The 25,853-nt window shown below is 40.5% G+C and overlaps 2 protein-coding genes across 4 annotated transcripts in view; both read left to right on the forward strand.

The window, feature by feature from the left end:
- Positions 1-5,981, forward strand: part of mta1 (metastasis associated 1) — a 45,065-nt gene extending 39,084 nt beyond the window's left edge. Inside the window, exons 14-18 of one of the 2 annotated variants that reach the window (XM_044047527.1) lie at positions 962-1,151; positions 2,064-2,153; positions 2,495-2,650; positions 4,486-4,629; positions 5,343-5,981. In XM_044047527.1, the coding sequence (XP_043903462.1) occupies positions 962-1,151; positions 2,064-2,153; positions 2,495-2,650; positions 4,486-4,595 (546 nt within the window). In that variant the 3' untranslated portion in view covers positions 4,596-4,629; positions 5,343-5,981. The remainder of the gene's footprint in view (positions 1-961; positions 1,152-2,063; positions 2,154-2,494; positions 2,651-4,485; positions 4,630-5,342) is intronic. The other variant, XM_044047528.1, reaches the window with a different exon arrangement.
- Positions 5,982-12,086: 6,105 nt separating this feature from the next.
- Positions 12,087-25,325, forward strand: tmem229b (transmembrane protein 229B). Of its 2 annotated transcripts, none has more exons than XM_044046990.1 (2): positions 12,087-12,416; positions 23,901-25,325. In XM_044046990.1, the coding sequence occupies exon 2, from the start codon at positions 23,947-23,949 to the stop codon at positions 24,544-24,546; it is 600 nt and encodes a 199-aa protein (XP_043902925.1). In that variant the 5' UTR covers positions 12,087-12,416; positions 23,901-23,946; the 3' UTR covers positions 24,547-25,325. The 2 variants fall into 2 exon arrangements, with proteins under 2 accessions (XP_043902925.1, XP_043902926.1); XM_044046991.1 differs by lacking the exon at positions 12,087-12,416 and adding an exon at positions 18,684-18,788.
- The last annotated feature ends 528 nt before the right edge of the window (positions 25,326-25,853 follow it).

A 25,853-nucleotide genomic window follows, 5' to 3' on the forward strand; every position in this document is an offset into this window, starting at 1 on the left:
AACTGTGTGTGCGGTGCTGTGAATAAACGTGGAGTTATTTAACCTGTAAACCCACAAACACATTGTGAAACTCATGTAAAGGCTCTGCTCTTTGAGGGATAGTATCTGTGAATATCCATCTGTGCCTACAGTGCATAAAATCTGCACGTCATATTCTTTATTAGTCAGTATTTAAATTGATCTAAAATCCAAAATGTGTCGTAAAATTCCGCTGGGACTAAAGCGACGTCCTTAAATTGGTTTTACTTAAAGAGGTTTATCCCATGTGATTTATTTTCATTTAATTTTGACATTTAGAAGTTAAAACTGGATTAAAATTGAGACAAACTGTCATAAATGAGTGTATTTCATGTTACAAATGTGTGTTTGTGTGTGTGCCAAGTCTAGAAATACTGTAAATGTGTTTGTGTGTAAAATGTCTGAGCACGCTACTATTGCTATCTTTTTCAAAGCACCTTGCAGACTTTAGAAAAATTATTATTATTATTATTATTATAAGCCATTATTTTGCTTTTCCATTAGCGATAGTACCTGGTACTTTTTTTTTTAGTACCTGCTTCCAAGTGAGCTGAGCCGATACCACGCGTGACGTCGTCAGACTGCCGGCCACTGAAAAAGGCACGAGCAAAGACATCTGGAATCAAAGCGAACAATCAGTTCGCATCAGTTAAAAAGACTTAAAAATCTTGAAAACGTGCGTTAATCTCCAACATTTAGCAAGGGATTGTCTTAAAATCTCAATATTTAACGGAGGAGTCTGGTGTATTTAGCAAAATCAATGTTTAGGAGGTAATATAGTAATGGAAAACCAACCAAACTGCGTACTATGTAGTGGAAAAGCGACATTAGTGACTTTAGTTTGTTAAATTTTGGTCCGTTTTTCCTGTCAGTATCTGAAAAAGACCCCTGTTTCAGACCTGTTTCTACATTCACATCACACTGTGCCGTTGTGTGTCTCCAGAGCCCCCACGGTTTGCCCCTGCGCCACAGCGGCAGCCCCAAGTTTGCGGTGAAGACACGACAGGCCTTTTACCTGCAGACCACCACGGTGACGCGCATGACTCGCCGCCTCTGCCAGGACATCATCAGACCGCGACACCTGGCCCGGCATCCGTACCTCCCTGTCAACACAGCAGCCATCAAGGCAGAATGTAAGGACACCTAATTCACCAACTGGAAAAAAAAATCATTTTAAGGTCCAGTGTGTAAGAATTAGTGACATCTTATGGTGAGGCTGTGACAAATTGAGGACCTCTCTGGTTTCTTTTCCTTGCCCAGTACATACACACTGGACTTCTCGCACCTTTCTCAGTAGTTTGTGTCTCAGCTGAATCTTAATTATTATATTTAAGCAGTTTCGATTATTAATCAAAGACTATGATCAAAACAAGATTTTCGATTGTTTAAGCTTCTTAAATGTGAATCTTTACCTCATTTCTTTGCTCTGGATAACGACGAAATCATTAGAAGTGAATCATTTTGGTTTGTGGACAAAACAAGACATTTGAGAACATCATCATTTCCAGGTTTTGACGAACACCGATCCACATTTTTTATGGACCAAACCAAAATCACATGACTTTTACTGTCGGAGACAAATCCAAAACTAGCCATAAACCGATCGATGGGGAGATGCGGCAGACGCGCCACACTTCCAGTGTAAACCAGTCCTTATTCTAATTCAGCGGTTCTCAAACTACCACCTGAGCAAATACAGTGGTGTAAATGGGTCGAGCAAAGTCAACTACAGACCTTTCCCAGGAGGCAGATTTATTCTCTCATCATCCTCTTTTTCCTCACATGTACTTCACACACCGGTGTAGTGAAATTAGATTAAGATGGAGCGATGGTTTAGCAGAGGAAGCCACTCTAGAATAAAAAAAACAAGTTTGTTTTTTGTTACCTTAAAGTGATTTCACACTAATGTTAGTTGTATAGTCACGTTTTTTTTGTGCACTGAACCTTTAAGCACTTTTTTATGGCAGTATGCCACTCTTATGGCAGTATGCCATTCTCTACTCTAGTCGAGCTTTTATCGACTGATTTTTTTTTTTTGTCTTCAGGTGCTCTGCGGGTGCCCGATCAGCCAAAAAAGCCGGTGTCACTGAAACCCGTGGACCGTAAACCTCTGGAGTCTGTGGTTCGGTATTTAGGTAAGAAGACGAAAGCATACTTGTACAACATTTAGAAATATGGGAATAAAAAAAAAAAAGCATTGATTATTGGGTCCTGGTGTTTCAGAGATCCTCACCAGTGACACGGTTGCCTTGTTTTTCCATGGCGATAAATATGGCTTTTTATCTAATGAGTTAAAAATAAGCCATTAAATTCAAACGTAAAAAAGCGGATTAGATTAACGAGTCACTTCCATTGATTTAATTCCATTTTCTGTGTCCCTCGTTTGCCCCTTTTATTATCCTCTCTGCTTAACAAGCGGTGGCCTTCCGGCGCTCGTCTTCTCTCCCTTCATCTCTCTCTTTCTCTCACGTTTCAGAAGCCCATCCCTGTCCAGTGAAGCCCAACCCTCCCACACGAGGATGCTCCATCTCTACAGGCAGCCTGACGCCCATTAAATCCTCTCCCATCCTCAACAATGGCTCCCCCACCATCTTAGGCAAGCGCACCTATGAACAGCACAACGGACTGGACAGTGAGTCGACGTACAGTGCAGTGTGCGCGTGTTCTTGTTTGTGTGGAGCACAAAAAACCCAAACTTAAGGCCACGTCTACACGGAAACACCGTCGACTCAAAGCGCTGTAGTACATATGCCAGCCCTGTAAGTGGCGCTGTAACGCTACACCACAAAAGTTAGAAACATTACAGATATAATAGCAGAAACGGAGACGGGGGAAAGAAAGGGAAATAATGTCGGTTTGTTTACGTTTTGTGACGTTTCCATCCGACTTGAGTGACTCTTTTTTAAAAAAGCGACGGGCGACAAATCTACCCACTTCCTGTCATAAACCTAAATACTTTACGAGACGTAAAGAACAATCACTGGTCTGTTTTGTTAAGTAAAAGTGTCTTCGCCTCTCTTTATTTTACGATTCAACACTTTTTTCATCGCCTTGTACGAACTCTCTAAAGACAGGACGTCTTTTCACGCTGACTTCAGCTACTACGTTGTAATATGACGCCATCATTTTCCTAATTTTCAAATAAATACTGTTTAAGGTCTCCTAAAATGCTCTAAATTTGAGAGAACCAGGTTTGAAGGTCTCTTTGGGAGACTTAAAACTTGGTTTTAGGGATAGAATTGGGTTTAGCTAAATGTTCAGGGTTAGGCATTTAAAGCAGTTAACAAATATGTAAATCATTCTTAAATAACATTTAATATAAGCATAAAATTATATAATTGTGTTATTCTTTTGCTTTTCGCCATTTTATTAAATGACTTTAACTTACAAAAATATATTTAAAACACAAAAAACGCTTTAAAATTACTGAAAAACCTGAGTAATGAGGATATTTATGAGAGAGAGAAAGAGCACAGGCCCATCCGAGCTCCCCTGCTGAAGGGTTAAGAGTTTGGGAGGTTCTTTTTTTTGGGTTGTGTCCCATTTTTCTCTTTCCCCTGTGAAACGAGAGAGGGGAAGAGACAGACTGAGAGATCAAGAGAGTGAGAGTATGCCAGGGAAAGATGGAGAGAGAGAGAGGGAGAGGGAGAACGGGGATTGGGTCGGTCTTGCTGCTTTAGCTGGAGGCTACAGTCTATGTTGTCATGGTAACTGCAGAGAGGAGGAGGAGGAGGAAGAGGACTTGGTAAGTATATCCTGAGGGGGAAAGCATCTCCACTGGTCTGCGAGTCCACCTCAGGCTGAAGCAGGGAAAAACACACCACGAGGAGATTAGGTTTGGTACTGAGGCAGGATCCAGGATTAGGGATTATTTATTTCTTCTTCTTCTTTTTTTATTGAAACACAAACTTATCAGCTTCGTAACTCGCATTGTGGTAATTTGGGGATGAAACATTTGCTACAAGTCAGGATTTATCCATTAAAGAAAATGACAGTACAGTCTAAAAGCTGACACTCTTGCATCCTGTTTATTTGAGATTATATTTCCCTTTTGAAATCAAAGAATTTGAGGGCTGCAGCACAAAGACAAAATTAATTGTCTATTAATCTATTAAGTGGTTTGAGTGTATTTTTTTTCCTAATTCAGGAAGTTAATCCAAATTCATTAAATGTTCTTGTTTCTTTGCTCCATGTAACAGAGAAATCATTGAAACTGATTCATTTTGACAACTTATTGATTCATCTAGAAAATAATCAACATAATAATTGATCATGAAAATAGTTATATTAGTTTAAAAGTTCATTCACATGTACTTTTATTTTGAAATGATTGATCTGCTGGACATTTTTCACACATTAACTGGAGATAAAAAGGCTGTTATAGACAACTGAAAGTATCTAATGCAGCCACTAGAGGGCAGAAGGTGTAATCCTCCATACAAGCTCTCCCTCGTCTCTTGTCTGCAGGCTCCAAGTCCAAAGTCCTGGCCCCGCAGTGGGACATCATGGCCAAGCGGATGAGCGAGGTGGCGCGGCCATCGGCCTCGCTGCAGGACGAGATCCACGAACTGGACTGAAGCATCTGTGGGAGACCGGCGGAACCACAGAGAGGTGAGACACTGTCCTCCTCCTCCTCCTCCTCCTGCTGCTGCTGCTGCAGGACGGTGATGATGAGGAGTTTAGGAGTTAGCACCTCCCTTTTTCCACTTTAAAAGCAGCAGCTGAAAGTACTGTACATCAGAGATGCATAACCTATAAACACATGAGACAGTGTAACGTACCATAAAACAATAAAATACTGTATAAAAACATAAAAACACAGACCGAAAAAGCTCTGTCCTCTCTGAGCTTCCGTTTAGATTTCAGCTGACCTCAGAGACCGGGCAGGCGCGTGAGGATGACCCAGCTCAGAGAGGTAAGGCAGGAAAAGACAGTTTTTAAGGATTTAAAAACAAATAAAAAACACTTTTAAAATGAACGGGCCGCCAGTGGAGTGAGGATAAAATAGGCGTCATGTGTTCCCTCTTACGTGGTTCAGTTCAGCAGCATTGTTGGACAAGCTGGAGACGTGAGAGGGGAAGTCTTGCTGAGGCATCCAGGCGAGGCGAGGATAGATTTGACCTTTGCCGAGTGTCCTGAGTGAATTTAAAGCTGGACTTCACTACTGCACCAAATTGACGGTCCAGTTTAAAATCAGTGCCCATTTTAAAACCCATATTTGTGACTTTAGGCTTAACATGCAGTGCCAAAGGGCCCTGGTCAATAGGAGAGGAGAAGCTAATCCGGTGAATTCTTCATAATCAAGTCTTTTTTCCTCGCCACAGAGGAGGGTGGAGCCACAGACGAGGGCAGCTGAGAGGCGTCGACGACAACATCGGCCACTTTTTCTTCAGCAGGCGCTCGCGACGGCTGAGAATCCAGTCGCTAATCGATCACTTTAGCCGTGATCCGTCAGAAGACTGACTGTACAGGACTGTGTTTATTACTTACATTTCTTGTTATTACTGTCATTGTAATTATTGTTATTGTTATTATTATAATTTTTTTTTTTCTTGTTTGTTTTTCTATAACTCAACTTGTTTGTCGATCAAACGATGGAACTTTTAAAGTTTCATGAAAACAAAAAAAATAATGCTTGCAAAAACCCTGTGGAAAGGGGTGGAAGGACTGTAACATAACGCCACTCGCATCTTCTGTGTTTGTTTGTTTTTTGTTTTCTTTAACAATTTGAAAAACTTCAACGAGGAGACGCACTTTCATTTCAGTGATCCATGTTAACTCCTTGTCTTTTGGTTTCATGAAATTTAAACGCTTTACGGGGAAATCTTAGGTTTTGTGAGGCGGCCACGCTCTTCGGCCAGAGAGGTTTAAATTATTGAGAAAGACTCGCTGTTTTTTCTACCTTTTTCACAAGTAATGCATCTATGCTTCGATGATGTAATTAAAAAAGACAATTGATTTTCCCTCTTCTTTTGGTGTCTGTGCACGGAAGGTCAAATATTGCGCTGACTTCTCTCTCAGGCTGGTATTTACTCGCCGCAGGACATGAAATCCCGTTTTTAAAAGCTATTTTCTACCTGAACACCTCAGTACGAGAAATGATTTAAAACAGAAACATGTTTTGTCTTCACAAAATATCAATTACAACGGTTCATCTTTGTTGTACACAATTCTAGTAAAATCATAGTAATAATTTATTTTGTGAAGCACTTTCCATCAAAGTGCTTTACGGTAAATGAATTTCCTTCCTTCATGGTTCTCATTGCATTGCATTGTTCCTTATTTTCCTCTCTCCTCTTCTTTCGCAGTGCGGTTTGACCGGGAATGGCGTGCGATGACTTTTCTAAGTGTTTCGAAAAAAAGAAGAATTTCCACATACGCATGAATGGGGAAAAAAAAAAGGTGATCACAACCCAGTGTCTTCATACTCTAACGTAGAGACGTGGTTGGTGGTTGAAACTTGAAACGGGTCACAACACTTGAAACTTTTCTCACCTAAATCAAAGTTTTGATACATATTACACTTTTTTAACAATCACAGTTTAAGGTTTGTACAGTTTTTTTGGACCTTTTCAGGTTTTATAATAAGTGAAAATAATCACAAACTGTTCTCCTGCCCACAATTTCCAACCTACACAGACAATTTTTACATATAACTGTTGCTATGGTTGTTTAACCCTGTGTGTTTTTCCCTTTAATACAACTTAAAATCAGCTAAAAGCACAGAGTTCTGGTCAAACCTCCCATTGACTCCCATGAGAAAAAACACCTGTAGTTTGTTAAAGCTTTTTTCTTCTCTTTTTTTTTTTTAAATGAAGACGAGGGTGATTTTAAATCTGACATTTCTCTGTCAATTCCCAAATTTAAATGTGGGTGCTCTTGAAAACCTCCTGACACTCACAGAGACAAATTGTGTCCGTATCGTCAACCGTTCTCGAAATGTGACGACTTTAAAACAGGCTTTCTCTGTTTTTTCACAAACAGGTGTTTGAAAGGGGGGAGGGGGAAGTGGGGAGGGGCTTGTGCAACCAGCTGTAAGAGTCAGCCTCTCAAGGTTCCACCCAAATGTGACTCCACTGATACTCCATTACCAGCTCAAGTCCTGCACCTGACGACATTGGCAACAAGAGATCAAACAACGATCAAAATGTCACTGGAATTTTCTTGTTTACAGAATTATTTTGCGTCACAAATTTTTTTTTCTATTCTGAAAAGTTTATGGCTCCATTTCGGAATAAACACGTTTATTGGCGGGATGTCAGGAAGGAAAAATTGGAATTCAATTTTAATCTCATGTTGCCCACCCCATACTGAAGTTTTTTTAACCAAAAAGTTTGACTTTTTAACTGCGATAATTACCTGCATTCACTGAATAAATGAATGTTGCACTGTTTAAATTACATCATAAATTAACTTTTGTTTTTAAAAGTCAAAGCCAACTTTATTTGTGCAGCACTTTAAACTCACAAACCCATGCATACATACTATAGGCATAATCATCTCATGCAAACAAAGGCCAGAAATGATCATGGAGAATTTTATCTCCCAGAAAGGACCTGAGGAAACACCAGGGGTACATTAATACATATTAAGTAAATAAATAAATACTAATCATATCATTGTAATGAAAGAGAAACTCCTGTAAAATATCTATAAGAAGCAGTAAATAGACAGATACTCAGGTTAAGGTCAGGATGTGAATGAACTTGTCTCATGTGTCCTTTCACATTCTTATTAGTCCAGACTGGAACTATCGTCCACTCTCCGGAGTCCACTAGTGTTTTCTCAGTGGGAGTTCTCGTGGTCAGTGTCCTCCTCACCCGCCGTCTGATCTCGTTTGTGTATCAGAGAAAATCAATATTTATCGAATCTGCAATTTCAGCTCGTACTTATTCGTACTCGGACGAAAGGTCCTGTCCTCTCATCAGTGGGACGCGGTCGATGCTGATGGTTTTTGAGTGAGTGTCTCTCTCTGTGTGGAAAGTGTCTGTGCTGTGTTTTTAGTTTATCGGACGCTAATGTTTGCGATGGAAGCAGATACGACTCTGACACTGATGTCGACGACGTTTCCTTTCGACAAAACCATTTAACTTTTTAACACCTAAGCCTGAAAAGGGCCAGAAAATGTCCTTTGAGTAAGTGCTTTTGCCCATTTTTCCAGAATAACTTTCAATATCTGGTTATTTAATGCATGTTAAAATTGTGTTTTAACAATTTAAAATGAAGAAAAACTAAAAGTTTGTCTCAATGTCCAGAAACGACTGTATGTACAGGTGTTTTTCCAACTCTTCTCTGGTGACCCTCATTCGCCGGCTTCCTGCAACAGTGTGAGTAAAAATACTGTAATAACCACATGTTGACTTTCTCGGCTTTCAGAAACTGTTGGAATTTTTCCAATAGCACAAACAGTTGCACAATTACGGCAATGCAAAGTGGTTAGCACTGTTGCCTCACAACAGGAAGGTGTGGAGTTGGTCAGGTTTTTGGGCAACTCCAGTGGCTCCAGTCTCCACCCTCCACTCTAAATTGCCCGTAGGTGTCAGTGAATGGCTGCTCGTTTCCATATGTTGACCTTGTCCAGTGTTGTTCCCTGCCTTTGGCCCCATGTCAGCTGGCATTGGCCCTAGCAGGCCTCATGTGGAGGATAAAGCGGTAGACAATGGATGGATATGTTGTTATGGCAATGAAGATCCCATTGCCTTTGTAGCTGGTCCAAAAATCACACCTATACTCACTAATTTTAGCCTAAAAGAGTTCAAAGATGACGTCATTTCCATGAGGTGACATAAAGAGGAGGGTGTGGAATGCTAACAATAGCAACCCACAGGGTGTTAGCCTCAGGACAACGTTGTTATTCAGCTTTTTGTTGTTTTATTCAGAAAATCACTCCTATTTTTTGAGCAGAGTGAATACTGCCACTATTCAGATCATCTCTTAGTAAAGTTACTGTAGAAAACTCACTGAAAGGTGAAATTTGTAAGATTCAGGTTAATACGTTAGCGCCCCAGACATGACATGGGGGAAAAACAAATTCTTTGCCACAAAATAGCTATTATGTGCCCACAAATATTACTTTAATATTTTGTGGCCCCAAATGTAAAGTCCTCCCCCCATATCATGTCTGTGACTCCGTAAGTTAGCATCAAAACTCAAAAGTTTTTTAGTTTGTCCCTTGTGGGCTGCTGGAGAAACATGGTGGCCCAAAATGGCCGCCTCATAGAGCTAAGTTAGCTCCTGATTCTGTAGACAATGAGAAACAACTTTTCATAAAAGCCAAAGGATTTAGGGGAGTTAGCCAAAGGACAACGTTGTTACAGCAGCTTTTTTGTTGTTTTTATTCAGAAAATCACTCCTATTTTGAGTGAAAACTGCCACTGTTCAGATCATCTTTTAGTGAAGTTACTCTAGAAAACTCACTGAAAGGTGCAGTTTGTAAGATTCAGTTTGTACGTTAGCGCCCCAGACATGACATAGGGGGGCACGCACACAAATTCTTTGCCACGAAATTACTACCATGTATAATTACTAATTTGTAAACACAATTTAATATTTTGTGGCCACAATTTAAAGTTTTTCCCACCCATGTCATGTCTGTGGCGCCAAAAGTTAGCATCAAAACTCTTAGCATCAAAATGTTCAGTTACTGCTACTGTAGAAACATGGTGGCCCAAAATGGCCGCCTCATAGAGCTAAGTAGAGGAAACAACACTTTTATTATGTATTTACTCTCCTTTAACTACTTCCTTTTAGCTTTTGATATTCTGTTGTGAGTTTTATATCTGACATCTTGACCAGGACTCCCTGGAAGACGAGATCTTGTAACTCAGTGGGACCTTCCCGGCTAAATAAATAAATAAATAAATAAATAAATAAATAAATATGAAGGAGACATTATATTTGTAAACTGGCCCCATTAGAAAGTCCTTCAGAGAAAATGTCCACACTCTTGCGATTATGGACGTTCCGGGAGTCTTAGCCCATATTCACGTGGACTCCTGCTATCTTGTTTCTCACGACAAACATTCAGCGACACACACACACACACACACACACACACACACATATAGAAAAGGCATTGTGTTGATGCAGGTGTCACTGGATATGAGTGAGCGTTCACACCTCCTCACACTCCTGAAATATTCATCGCACTGAAAACACACGAGCACCAACACAAGGTCACGGCACAGGTGTGAAAATGTGAGCGGTCTCTGAAAAGTCCGAACGGGAACGAGGAACAATGGACGTCTGGGTACGTGTTTGTGTGTTCGTCTTCTTCCCATGTGTGAAACTTTTTATACCAAGAACCACATGAGGAAAATATTGAAGTAAAAATGAAGTATTTAACACACTCTGTACGCAAAATCCCTCAGCTCCACTCCGATCATACCATTGTATATACAGTAGAACAGAATTTATGATTTTTATCTCCAATTTACCAGCAGAGGAAGCTTGCGTACCACTGGTGGTACACGCGCCACAGCTTAAGAACCATGGCTCTATTTGACAGGTGTGACTAAAAGAGAACCACGTTTTCTGCCTGTAGAAGTTACAGGTCAGGGTTCAAACAGATAATATCTATATTTTAATTTAAACCCAGTTGGAATTGGCTAATGTAGTGAGATTATATAATCCTGGCAAAACAGATTTCAGCTCAATTAGCCAACTTTTCACATGTCAAACGTCCTAAAATGATCTGTTGTGTCCTGTTTGCTCCTCGTTATCGTTACTTATCTCCACTGCGCATAAACATTAACTTATATAGACATGTTTATGACCTGTGGACAGTCCACCACCTCTGGACCGTTTAACCAGATTAAGATGATAGTCACTGACACTGTCATGTAAACGGAATTTTCTGTTCACATTTATCACACTCAGATTAATGCATGATCAGATTTGGAAAAGTGTTTTATTTTAGTTGCCATGAACACATTTACTTAATCAGATTACAATGTCCTATTAAAGTTTTACAGCAGTTTATGCAACGTTGACAGAATTTTTTTTTATAAGCGCATGTAAACGTCACATTCAGGCTCATAAACAATAATCAGATTAAGAAATGACGACTAATGCAATCTTTAGTAGACACGTAGTGTCTTATAATCAGATTTTCTCCTCTGTCGCATGAATTGGAAAATGTTCTTTTGGCAAAATCATGAGCTGAATAAGGTTGTTCTTAAAATAAACAATAATCTGATTAAGGAGTGAATAATCCTGATTTTAGTCACATGACATAATGTACAGACATGTCGTGGACACTTTAATCAGATTATAAACTAGTGTCCCATTTGCATCAGTGAATGACAATCTGACTATGTTCTGTCACATGTAAACAGGAGTATACAATTCAAGAGAACAATATTCTGAATAAGACTAAAATTGTGATTGTTCTGATTTTATATTTGCATTACATGGACATGGTGTACATTTTAATCAGATTATAATCTATTTTCTCAGCGGTGAATGTAAGAGTTAAGATCAGACAATATGAAAGGAATTTAATCCCAGAATAAGTTTAAAATGACGAGTATGTAGCCCCATTACATGGATATGTATACATTAAAATCAGATTAAAGTCTCCAATTTTCTCAGTAGTGAATGTAAGAGTGAAGATCAGGAGTTTTCTTTTAGAAAATCACGAAAACAATATAATCTGAATAAAGAGAAACTCAGCAGTGATATAAGCAATAATCAGATTAAAATGATGAGTTTTTAGATTTTATAACAACATGACATGGATATGTGTAGATCAGATTATGTTTTCAGAGCTGTGAGTGTGAAATTATTCCTTAAATAGAGTTCCTAATCAGATTATTATGTCCTAGTGGAGTTGTGGTAGCAGGAGATGTATTTCTAATAATCAGACTATGATCTGTAACTTGTAGATGTGATTATGAAGGGGACATTATTTTAGTTTTTTATAACTAAATTGCCTTAATCTGGTGATTTTAATTACCTGTCTGTTGATGCTGTGAAGCATTTTCCCTGAATAAAGTTTATTATTTACTTTTATTTAAAAAAATTTATGAATAAGATCCAGGTTAATCGGATTACATGTGACCACAGTGGGGGTGGGGACTCGTCCTGAGCTGCGGTCGGTGAATAAATGGTTAAACAAAAGATGCAGGAGCTGCGCGAGTGTTTCTGAGCATGTGCATGTGCTACTGCTGCTGCAGTGAAGTAAAAATGGTCAAATCTCATCTATGAGCAGAGAGTCGGTGCAGGAGGAGGAGGAGGAGAAGAAGGAGGAGAAGAAGAAGCCGGCCACGGGGAGTAGAGGAGCAGAGGAGCAGCGGGAGAACAGCAGGGGCATCCGGGACAATCAGAGCCGGTGTGGAGCGTGATCATCCGGGCAGTGAGCTGAGGGAAACACCGCAGAGCCTCATCCTCATCTGAAGGTAAACACACAGAAATAACCTGCTGCACTGTGTGGATGATTCACGTGTGTGTGTGTGTGAGGAATTTACGCAGCCTTTCATGGGACCTTTGCTGAAACGCAGCCGCGCAAACGCGTATTTAAACTGCACCACCACTTGAATGCGTTTTAACCGGCGCTCCGTGTGCAAATTAGTATTTTGTCCACACGCTGGGTGAATTCTCTAACATTCGGCGTGCTTTTATGCGCAGTCACACTTGTTAAAATATGGATAACTTCGCGCTGGGAGCTGCGACGAGGACACCGGTGTCTGTAAGTGACTCCTGTGGATCACAGTGAGGTTTGATCATGTGATGTTTAAACGTGCCTCCATGTCAGAGGTGGTGGTGCAGCAGCAGCAGCAGCAGCAGCAGGAGGAGGTTTGTTGCTTACTATCGGTTTGGGGGAATAAACCGTAAATCAGCCTGGATGCGTAATAACTGCAGGGGTCCCAGCAGCCGCGCACGCGCCCTATGCGCACGGACCGGCCCGTGAGTTTGGACATGGAGTGAAAAGTGTCTACAGAACATCAGGAATTCTGTCGTTAACTTCATCTGTTGGTGCATTTTCTACATGAAATAAGACTTTAATTTGCATACACTGTAAAATATTTCACAGTAAATCAGATTCATTTAAAAGTGTTATTCCTAAAACACCAAACTTTTTTAGTGTTGCCTTACAATTAAAGTTGTAAAATATAATGGTCATCATCGCAATTGGTGTTAAATTAAACTTTTTTAGTGTGAACTAGAATATACGTGGTCCTAATAAGAATTGGTGTTATATTTATGATTTCTGGTGTTACTTAAACTTAAAAAACCTGAAACCTGAATGTCATTCTGATTAAATAAAATGTTTAGTGCGGTTTTAATACTAAAACAGTGAAATATGTTTTTTAGTATTGATTTAACACTAAAAGTGCAAAATGTGAATTTGCTTCTGATTAAGTAGAATTTTTAGTGTTATTTTAAGGGTAAAACAGTAGAATATACATGGAGCATTTTTAGCGTTACTTTAATGTGAACCGTGAATGTGATTCTGATTAAATTAAATTAAATTAAGTCATACAGAATATTACAGCTGTATTTCACAATAAAAACACACAATGATGCTGAATAGCTGAATAATGCTATATTGTGAATTATCACTGGGAACATTTCACTGTGAAATCCTGGAAATAATTTACAGTGTGGGTGCTGGATTTCCAAAATAAATCCCCTATTGGTTTATTCTGTATAAATCTTACGGTTTACTGTCATGTGGGATTAAATAATCCCTGCTGCAGCTTCTTCTGCAGCCTCATACTTCCACGACTGTTCTATTGACACTTGGAATCCCAGGATGACCTTTGACACAAACACAAAGTAGTTTAAGAGTAAAACTAGACATTTATAACGAGGAGGAACAACAACAACAACGCTGGGTAATTGACATTATTCACAATATTTATTCACAATAAACGTTATATTGGCCTGAACTGTTGTCAAATCAATAATTCATGCATGGAAAAATAATTGATAACATACAAGATTTATTTACAATAAATAAATAAATGTAGAAAGATGGTGAATTAATGGAAAACTGCAAAATGTATAAATCAATCAATAGAAAACACAGCCTTCTCACAACTGAACTGTAACTATTTCGTCATTTATTTATTTCTTGTGTACTTTTAAGTTTCTGTCATGGAGACATTTTAAATTTGGGTCAACACACGAAATTGAATCATCAAATAAAAAAACGCTTAGAGTGAAACGAGATGAGATGTGGGTTTTTTTCTCTCTCTGTGGCCCTAAAACTTTTGCACATTATCCAGCATGAATTATGCATCATGAAGGATTGATTTGTCTGAACAGATGAACACGCACATACAGTGCATTCCTCCATTAGCGGCTTTTCTCTCTCGCCGGCATCACGATGTCCAGTAAATCTCCAGTTTTTTTCTGTAGCTGCTCCAAGATTTCTAATCTACGGGCCGTGACCCACATGTTAATCAGGACAGAGAGCTCAGCCTTCATGTTTGTGGGGTCTTTCTTTGAATCTGCAGCTCAGGGGCTGTAATCTGAGCGGTGAGGGGAGAAGGGGTGAGGCGAAATGAGAGAAGAGGAAACACTTTCAGCGACGTGACATGTATAAAGATCAGGCGGTCCTATTTAAAGGATCTATAGTGTGAGGTCTAAAGCAGGGGTCACTGGAGGTCAATCGCAATATTCCACCATGATATCATAGAAACTCAACCCGACTCTATCTCGGTCGTCGTCGTCTTCCCGTGTTTGGAGTTAGAACATGCTCAGGTCACACATATACACTACAACTTGGAAGGTGTAAACCATTATGAAACATGAAAGACTTTTACAAAACATGAAAGACTTTTACAAAACATGAAAGACTTTTACAAAATATGAAAGATTTTTACAAAACACGAAAGACTTTTATAAAACATGAAAGACTTTAGACAAAATATGAAAGATTTTTACAAAACATGAAAGACTTTTACAAAACATGAAAGACTTTACAAACCATGAAAGACTTTTACAAAACATGAAAGACTTTACAAAATATGAAAGACTTTACAAAATATGAAAGACTTTACAAAACATGAAAGACTTTTACAAAACACGAAATACTTTTATAAAACATGAAAGACTGTAGACAAAATATGAAAGATTTTTACAAAACATGAAAGACTTATAAAACATGAAAGACTTTACAAAACATGAAAAGACTTTACAAAACATGACTTATAAAACATGAAAGATTTTACAAACAAAAAAATTTACAAAACATGAAAGACTTTACAAAACATGAAAGACTTTACAAATACATTTTGCTGAATATGGACTTAAAACAGTGATGCTACAAAACGGGCTGTTTCACTGAAATTCCCGCGAGTAGATCCTATCAAGGAAGTTCTGTTTCTATGATATGACGACTTTCATCATGTCTTTGTCCAAGTTAGGAGATTTTAAAGCTTTATGCTGCATATGAAGGTCACAAGGGTTGAAAGCAGTCCCAGCTGACACAGGGCAAAGGGTGGAGGACACTGTGCCGAGAAGCAACACACACCTGACACACACACATCGAGGACGACTCGTCCAAACTTCAATAATAACAATAACAATAATAATATAATATATTAATAATAATAAATGACAGGCCAGTGGTTTAGAGTCCTTCAGAATGATTTTTTTTTTTTTTTAAATGATCCAGAGAAACCACATAATTTGAGTTTTTGTTCTGCCGTCTGCTGTGTCCTCTGTCTGTCTCTCAGGGACAGTTAGGAACCTCAGGTAACCTCAGCTTTTAATTTTCCTCTTGGACATGAACCTTGCAGAGTGCAGCTCCCTCCTCCACTCTGCTTTCACCTTGCGGATGTAGAAAGGATGCGCGCGTGGAAGTTATATGAGCCCTTTATTGGCTTTACTGCTGCATCTGGGCTTTTAGTCTCAGCCGTCACGGCGTCTCTTCTGCCTGATCGGGAGCCAAACGGGTTTGCGATACTCAGACACGTTTATACGTCTCCAAGGGAATCTGCAGATTTTGGGAGCGATGGTGGAGTGGGGGGGGAACGTGCTGCTTACTGCGTGAGGTAAGAATGTTGTTATGGAAAAGAAATACGTGGGATATGCGTTATCTTACTTATCTGTTCCCGCCTCATTATTCCAGTGGCTGCCAAACTTTTCCGTTCTCTATTTTTCCAGTGAAGCCTCTTAAGTTGCTGATCGTTGTCTTTCACTGGGATTGAAAGAGCGACTTCTTCTCTGCATCATTCGCCTCTTACAAATAACAATTTGAAACCATTAGACACATCATCAATAAGCTGGAGGAGCAAAAACAAACACACCCTGCAGTGATTCCGATCATCAGTTATTGGTGCACATTTCTTTGCTTTTTGCTTCACTATTAATCAAGTATCTTATTCATTAGACTGAGGACTGGTTATTAACAAAATATGCATGAAAATGTTATCTGTAGAGTGATGAGTGGATATGTACGGCGGAGTATTAGGGCCAAACTGATAAGAAACAAATATTTAATCTTTTGAGATAAAGTCGTAATATTACGGGAATAAAATAGTAACACTATGGGAATAAAGTAATAATATTATGAGAATAAAGTCGTAATATTATGAGAATAAAGTCGTAATATTATGAGAATAAAGCTGTAATATTATGAGAATAAAGCTGTAATATTATGAGAATAAAGTCATAATATTATGAGAATAAAGCTGTAATATTATGAGAATAAAGTCATAATATTATGAGAATAAAGTCGTAATATTATGAGAATAAAGCTGTAATATTATGAGAATAAAGTCATAATATTATGAGAATAAAGCTGTAATATTATGAGAATAAAGTCGTAATATTATGAGAATAAAGTAATATTTTAGGAATAAAGTCGTAATATTATGAGTATATAGTTGTAATATTATGAGAATAAAGTCATTATTTTATGAGAATAAATTTGTAATATTATGAGAATAAAGTCATAATATTATAAGAATAAAGTCATAATATGATGGGAATAAAGTTGCAATATTATGAGAATAAAGTCGTAACATTATGAGAATAAAGTCATTATTTTATGAGAATAAATTTGTAATATTATGAGAATAAAATCGTAATATTACAAGAACAAAGCTGTAATACTGTGAGAATAAAGTCATAATATTATAAGAATAAAGTCATAATATGATGGGAATAAAGTTGCAATATTATGAGAATAAAGTCGTAATATTATGAGAATAAAGTCGTAATATTACGAGAATAAAGTTGTAACATTATGAGAATAAAGTCGTAATATTATGAGAATAATGTTGTATAAATATTACGACTTAATTCATCAAAGATGAGTGTCCAGATTTCTGCTGGCTGGTCTTTCCAGCTCAATGCTCCCTTCTGGAAAGGATAACCAGAACAAGTACGGTGGGCACAACTCGACTGTCTTTCTGAAGGTTTATTCCACATACACAGTTAAGCAGACGTCAGTTAGCAGGTTAGAAAGTTATCAGCTTGAAGTTAGTTAGTTAGACAGCATCTTGTTAGGTTGTAAACCCGACAAGTCGTACAGGTTCTGATGATAGAGGCGATATATAACAAAACCTGGCTTTGACGATGCACCTTAAAGGCACTTTAAAGGCAACGCTGCTTTGATACCAATTGCAACAATAAACAGATAAATAGAATGAAAGACAAATAGCTTTGCCTGCTAGAAAGTTCTACAATGAGGTTTTTTTTTTGTTGTTTGGCCCTAATACTTACCAGAAAACAAAAAACAAACTTCCACAGAGATGTTCGTGTTTGCTTGTTACAAAACCTTAAATTATTCAGATTCAGGTCCAGTCCTCAGGGTCCGTCTGTTGCCACAGTATAATTCTGCAAACCAGGAGCATGTGTCTAGACCGAAATATCTAATATTATAAATAACTTGTTTTTTTATATCTCTACAGACTACTGAATTGGAAAAACAAAACAAAAAACGTGTTTCTAACCACGTGTTAGAATGATTTGATTTTGCTTCTTGAGGATAGACCCTGTTCCGGTAGGTCTCGGTAGGTAAGAAAAACCTAGGGTTTAGATCTTGTGCAACCTGGCAACATTCCAACGCTGCACACAGGAAGTGATTTGTTTTATGAGCGTGCAGACGCAGGCAACGACTGGCGACAGCACTTTTCACAGATAAAAATCGCAGTGTTTCTCTTTGCAAAGACAACAAATATCACCAAAAGTTGCACACTGCCCCTTTAAATGTACTGCATTTCCGTGACGACAGAGACGAGGGGTGTGTTTCTCACAGCTGCTGCTGCTCCCGTCACTGATGATGTAGCAGGGTTCAGGTCACCTTGCTCACTAACTAAAGTGGAGCGTTGCAGCTGCTTTCCCCAGCCTCTTAAAGTGACCTTTCAGAATAAAAGTCTGCAGAGGCCCTGGCATCTGGACAGGGATCATGTGATGTGAGGTCAGCGGTGCGTTTCGTTACAGTCGAACCTGACCTGACCTCTTCACCGAGGTGTTTTCATGCTGGTCTTTGTGCGGCTGCTGTCAGAGGAGTGGCCCACTAACAAACCTGACGGACCAGATTTTTGTTTTTGTTGCGCTCTCACGTCCTCTGTCTTCCTCCGGTCCCCCGTTTCATTTTCAAGTAGCAATGTAACGGTGCAGTTCAGTGTCCTCCGGCGATCACGCCCCGTGGTCCTTTGCACCCGTCGCTCGCTGCCTCCACGCATCTCGACATCTCGTGGGGAAGAGATGAAGAATTTGAAATAGTGGATGCTCCAGTCCAGTGGCTTTTAAATCTGACGTGTGGAAAGCGCTCCAGTTTCCACGTGTCAAGAAATTAGAATGGAGAAAAGGTGAGAGACGACCAGGAACACACCTTTATGCAGGGACTGCTTCAGGAAACTGGACTTGCATGAGTTCACTTGAAGATTTTATGAACCACAAAATCAAAATACACAAATTGAAAACAAAATATCGATTTAATCGTACAAAAATATTGTATTGCATTTGTTTGCTCCGACTCTTTTGCGTTCGCACTCCCTCACTCGTTCTGTTTGTTTTTTATTTGCAATTCTGAGCATGGGCGGGCCTTAGGAAGCTGCCTGCTGATTGGCTACTGAGTTTTGGAGTTTTGACTAGTCACGGGTTTGCAGTCGCTGTGACCACTCGACTACTACCACCTGCTCGGTATCCAATCAGCACGCAGCTTCCTGGCCCCGCCCCTGGTCAGAATCACAAACGGCACAAAGAACAAACGCAAAAATTTCGATCATTGCAAACCAACAGTGTATTTTTAAACAGGTAAAATACAATATTTTAGAATGATTAAATCGATATTTTATTCACAACATTTTTTTGTGTGTGTGTGGTTCCATTTTTCTAAAAATAGGTTTGTTTGAAAATATTGACCCAAATCTAATTCCAAAGTCCTTGTGTGAAACAATGCAGTACATTCACCCTTTCACCCAGTTTCAGGTTGTTAGTTTCACCTGAACAAAGGTGTGAAAGAGTCACATGCTCACCTGTGCTGTTCTTTCGTTTTAGGAAGAGATTGCAACTAGAGGATTTTCAAAAGTGACTTTAAAATTTTAAAATTGTAACCAATTTTCAACGTTTCAGTCCTGAGAAAGCACAGATTAGATGATCCAGCCAAGATTGGGGCAACTAGACCACACACTTTTTTTCCGATTCCAGGGATTTGCGATCTCACCGAAACTCGTGTGGTTTAACGTGACTTCAGAATGTACAGGCGGACGATCGGCGTTGTTGTGCGGAAGTTTACCAGGGCCTTTAATCCCTCACACTACAGGATAATTTGACCAGATAATCTGTTCAAATCGGCATTAAATCCGAAGGCACCACCGATTGTTGGAAGGGTCAGATCCTGTGGGGTCGGGCTAAGGGAGACCCTTACCAAAACCCAATCCTAACCACCCTAAAACCAGGTCTTAATCCCAAATGTCTTCACTCCCCTATGGTTTATACGATTTTTTGGTCCTCACAAAGATACACATACAAGAACACACGCACATGCAGGCTCTGCATTCTTTGTGTGGACCCTCTGAGACAAAATTCATTCATTCATTCCCTAACCTTAAATCACAACTAAATGCCTCACCCGAAACCTAATTCTAACCCTTAAAACCAGATCTTGGCCTGTTAAAGTTGTGTGGAGCCGCCAACATGTCCTCACAAAGATGATGGTCCACAGAGCCAATTGAAGACCACACACACGCAGGTTTGTGCACCCTTAGAGATGAGGTTCTACCTCTACCTCACCAGGACCAGATTTTGGTCTCCTTGAGGACCACTCGTCCAGACGAGGTCCTAAAGAGGTCAACAAATACATAGAGAGACTTGCATCGGACTTTCCTCCACATACAGTTGTACCAGGAACTTTGAATGAGCAGGAACCATTTTTTGTAGGAACTAAAACGGTTCCTGTAGACCATTGTTGCCTTTGTTGTATAAGTATGAAAACTGTTCAGTGCATTTCCCTGAACTATTGGTTGAATGAGTTAATAAATGATAGTGATCGTGTATAAAAAAGGTCTTTGTCATTGTTTGAAAAGTAAACATTGCTACATTAGCAGCACATGAGTTGTATAAGCCTCATAAAACATGGGTTTGCCCTCGTGTTAAAGGGCACTTTCACCCATTTATTATTTTCCTCTGTTGTGTCAGGTCCACTGTCTGATGATGGAATAACACATTTAAAAACTGTACTATGCTGCAGTTATATGTGTTATATCTATAAGGCTGTTGTCTAATCAACGGTCTATGGAGCTTTTTTATTGACTTTATCACTGTCACACCTAACAACACTGATATGGCCTGTGTGTACCTGTGTGTACTTATTCTGCCTCTGTTTAATTACTGTGAACTTTGTTTTCAGACCTGACCGAGGGAGCGTTTGTGTGTATACAGCAGCAGTGCAGGGGTGGGTGGGGCAAGAGGGGTTTAGAGTAGAATTCCCTTCTGAGACGTTTTTGTGGACCATTCGCGCGCACGTGTGTCAGAGCAGAGGGATTCATCCATATTAGGATTTGACGAAGAAGAATATTTATTCTTTTTTTTTTTTTAAATACAGTGAATGAGTCTTTGCCTCTCGAATCTCTCCTCCCACCTTCATGAGTATATTTAGGCCATTTAGCAGGAGTCGAGTCGAGTGTTGCCACGGCTGAATATCGCATTCAGAATTTTTCATCATTAGCAGCTTAGTGGGCATGTGATTGCTGAACAAATGGTGTGTATGTGCAGGCGGAGAGAGAGAGAGTGAGAGTGATGGAGGGAGGTGAACGGAAAGAGAGCGGGGGGCGGGGTCTGGGTTGTGAAAGATGGAGATGTGATTTTTAGGCTGAGAGATGAGAAGGTAAAAAAAAACCATGAGGTGACATGGTAAGACACGCTAAATATGTGCGGAATTATTATTAATATTATTTATTTTTTTCATCTGGTGATAAAAAGACTGATATCACTTTTTAAAGGAATAGTTCATGTTTTTTGTGTGTGTGTTTGGACTTTGTGCAACCGAACGTGGATGCACACCAAAGAAGCCAACTCTGTTCCCCTTAAAAACGTAGGCCTCGGGTTGCAGGGAGCGGACTACGACGCAGGGCATTGTGGGTAAAACACAACCAAAAACATTCGCGTGTGTAGAACAATAGCCGGGAGAAATGGCTGGGCCCATTGTTGCGGCGTAAGGTTAAGTTGTTCCTTTCTGTTTTTAGTCTTGGTACGAAGCTAAGCTAGCCACAGCTAAGCTAAGCTAACCGTCACGGCCCACAGCAAGAATTGTCTGCTTTTATATGTGTGGGTGCTTTGAGAAAGCTGTTTAAAAGTAGAAAGTACTCAGATATTACACATTATCATAATCATATCGGTATGATTCAGGTATGTCCAAAGTCCGGCCCGTGGGCTAATCACGGCCCTCAGTGAGATTTTGTACGGCCCGCAGCTTCAGTTTTATAATGTATTATTTATGGTTGGGGATTGTGTGACAGGTCTATGTACTCTTAGATTTGGTTCCATTTCCATTTATAAATGGTAATTATGACAAGGAAAAATTCAATTATTATAAAACAGTGCATTTGTATGTCAGTGTTAATGTTAATACAAGGTCTTAAGTGACCACTGGCCCCCGGAAATCTTCACATTATCAAACCAACACCCTCTCTTGCAATGTTAAAGGGAGTTAAAAATATTCCCTGTCTCCACCGCCTTAATCGGACCCACTCCAGAACTGAATGCGTTCGTCCTTGACTCATTCCTCATCCTCCTACCTAGTTTTGAGAAAATCGTTTGTGAGGTTTTTTTTTTTTTTGACATGTCTTTATATTGTACAGAACGACCCAATGTTTCAGGTTAAAATGCTGATTATCTATTGAACACATGGTTTACTTTGTTATTCTTTAACATTAGAGTCACAGTAAACTCAGTTTGAGTATGTTTCCTGATGTAGTACATGGTTAAACGTCACGTACGCGTAACAGGAACGGTACTGTTTGACCCAGGCGCGCTTGGGTAGACGACAGGAGGAAGGCAGGCAGCGAAAAGAAGGGTACGAGGGTTAAAGGAGGTCAGTTGGTCCATCGCTGTGGCCCAGTTCCTCACATGAAACCCTTGTTCCTTGTTTGGGAGAAATGTGCTAATCCCCCCTTGGGCTCACTCTGGGCCCCTAGCCAGCCTTTGAACACAAAAAAAGCCCCCCAAAAAACCCACGTTCTTTTGTTCTTCGGTCAAGCTTTTGTGCGGCGAACTTCACTCTGAGATCTGCGATCCATTGTGTAATAGTTGCCGTTTCCTCTGGAGGCATTATCTACTCTCTGTGTGGCCTTCTCAGCTCGGTGGTGTTTGAAATCCTCTGAATGATTTTCTTCCTCACACCTGATCGCCGGAGGATTTGGAATAAGCGCACATGGTTTACTGTAGGCAGTCGGATGATGATGCTATATACGTTCCGTGAGTAAATAGCGTCAGCTGAGGGAAAGCTTTGACTTCTCTGGGGCCCCGCAGGCTCTAATTTAACTGACTGTTTCATCACCTTGTCCTTAATTAAACTTTGCCTTGACACCATGTGGAATATCATTTTGCCGTGCAGCCAAACCGCCAGATCTGGATTTAATTTATAAATAATCTGTTTTGTTTTTTAACAAGTAACTGTGATAATTGCACGCTGTGTGCCTTAAAGCCGGAATTAGGAGCCGTCTTGGCTTAAATTACAATTATAATATATGACAAACTATAATTCGACTTGATCTACAGCACATAGTGACTGCTTTTTTTTTTTATTATTGTGCGTCCTTTACAATGTTCACTCTGTACCCTGATACATCTCAAGGGCTTTGTGCGGACATAAATAACTTCTGTTGTGTTTTTTTCATTATGACACGGAACAACATCCGCTTTGGGGAAAATTGCCTCCGTCACAATGTTGCACCTGAAACCGCTGGGAATAGGTCAAATCATTTGTGGCGACGTTGACTTTTTCTTAAATTACAGTGGAGTACTTGAGTGCAGTGGCTTTAGGTTAATCCGAGACTCGAGACTTGACCGTATGTGTTCACGCGAGTGCGAAGGGCTGTTCGTCTCTGTATAGCTCGGTGTAAGACGACACTGGGGAACAGCTCGCGGGTGATAAACCGTGTAGAAAATAGACGGATGGAAAAATGTGCATGGAAACAGTGCGATGGCCGTTAACGGAGAGTATACGCTCGTTAATAATCAATCAATAGCCATTTTTTTTATTCAAACTCAAAAATGAACCACTGATTATTTGGGTGGCCAAAGGTCAAGGACACTTTGACCTCGCGCACCTGTACAAATGTTCACTTTGACTAAAGTTGTGAGTCTGAAAATAGATGACAACATTTAATTAACGTATTTATCTCTCCGTTAATCTAATTACAGTGTTGCCGACAAGTCACTCGCTCACACACTGTCTCTCTCCCGTCTTTCCCCCACAGACCTGCATCTCATTAACTCGGGAAGGAAAATTGAAGTGGAGGAAGGATGGTGACCTTGGAAACCCCCGAGGCGCCTGTGCCGCTGACGGCGCTGTCACGCTGGTACCTCTATGCCATCCACGGCTACTTCTGCGAGGTCATGTTCACTGCCGCCTGGGAGTTTGTCGTCAACTGCAACTGGAAGTTCCCCGGCGTGACCAGCGTGTGGGCGCTCTTCATCTACGGCACCTGCATCCTCATCGTGGAGCGCATGTACCTGGCGCTGCGCGGCCGCTGCCCCGTGCTGCTGCGCTGCATCATCTACACGCTGTGGACGTACCTGTGGGAGTTCGGCACGGGGCTGCTGCTGCGCCAGTTTGACGCCTGCCCCTGGGACTACACCGAGTTCCGGTACAACTTCATGGGCTTGATCACGGCCGAGTACGCCGTCCCTTGGTTCTGCGCCTCCTTCATTGTGGAGCGCTTGGTCATCCGCAAGACACTGCGCCTGCGCTTCCATGAGGGGCCCGAGGACGGCTGGTCAAACTACCGGTTAGATGCTGGCGGCGGAGGAGCAGCAGCAGGGGGAACTTTGGGCGGTGGGAGGAGGAGAGAGAGGAGCAGAGGGATGGATAATGATGCCAATGGCTATCTTAAAGTAGAATGAACCGACACATGGAAGGGGAAATACAAACAACACAAACAGAGAGGTGTACAGACTATCAGAACAAGCAAAAAACAAAACCTAAGTAGGGCTGTAAATGCCCATATCACCCACTGCTGTCCTCTATTGTCAACAGAGGCACAATACCTCCATGCTGCTGTGTTTGCTGCATCTCATAACACTCCCTCACGTGTGGGGTTGACCCCCCCGACCCCACCGTCCCACAACAAAGAACTCTGGAACTCTTACCCTAACGACTTGTGTTATCACCTCATGCAGGAAAAGAGGCGATAGACACGTACACTCACAGGCCACTTTATTAGGTACATGTGCATTAAGTGATCTTCTGCTTAACTTGATTGAAACAAGTGGTTATATGAGTTACAGTTGCCTTTTCTATCATTTATAACCAGTCTGGACACCTAATCCCAATAATACTCAGAGACCACACGCCGCATTCAAAGTCACCTTTCTTCTCCATAATGCTGTGTCAGCATGTCCCTTCTTCCTCGGCGCACTGAGTCGCTGCCACGCGATTGGCCGATTAGAGATCTGCGTTACCGAGCGCTGTGACAGATGTACCTATTAAGGTGGTCAGTGAGTGACGCGTCATTCTGAAAGATGTGAAAAAAACAAAAAACAAAAGTAGCTGTCCCTTTTAGAAATGTACATACTGTCCTTTAGTATTATTCATAGTCATGTAGCTGCAACTGTCCCAAAAATAACACAATGTCCACCCTGAAGCTTCTCTGCAGTTACGAATGCCTGGAGGGGTGGTGGGGGGGTGGGGGGGAATGAATGCCTGAAATGATATTGTCTTCCACTGTAATGCTCATGCAGCATTCATACTGTATGTCTTTTTTTGTCCTCCTGATGTTTTGTCAAAGTGTCTTTGAGAAAGACACCGGGCCCAGAGCGGCTCCAGGTGAACAGGCCATGGCCGTGCACGGCAGCTTCTCCACACTGTACGGTCCATTCATCGGAACAGCAGGGACGCATCAACGCCGCATCAACGCCGGGCCGACGCTAATAATGATGAGTCATCGGCATTAATCACCACACCTCCTGCTATTTTCCTTTTTTATCTGGTTTTCTTTTTGTTGCTTTTCTCATGACTCACTGTCTGCGTCCGTCTTATGCACGTGTCAGATCTGCCATTCAAGCCTCGTGTCTTAATCCTCCTTCACTCGATTCCCGTTTACCTTTTGAACCCTCACAGTTCACCTCAGTCAGTCCTGTTTGTTTTTCTTGGGCTCTGACAGGAAACTCTCTCTCTCACACGCAACAAAGATTATTTATTTATTTATTCA

This window comes from Solea senegalensis, linkage group LG16 (assembly GCF_019176455.1).
Source record: "Solea senegalensis isolate Sse05_10M linkage group LG16, IFAPA_SoseM_1, whole genome shotgun sequence".
Taxonomy (NCBI): Eukaryota; Metazoa; Chordata; class Actinopteri; order Pleuronectiformes; family Soleidae; genus Solea; species Solea senegalensis.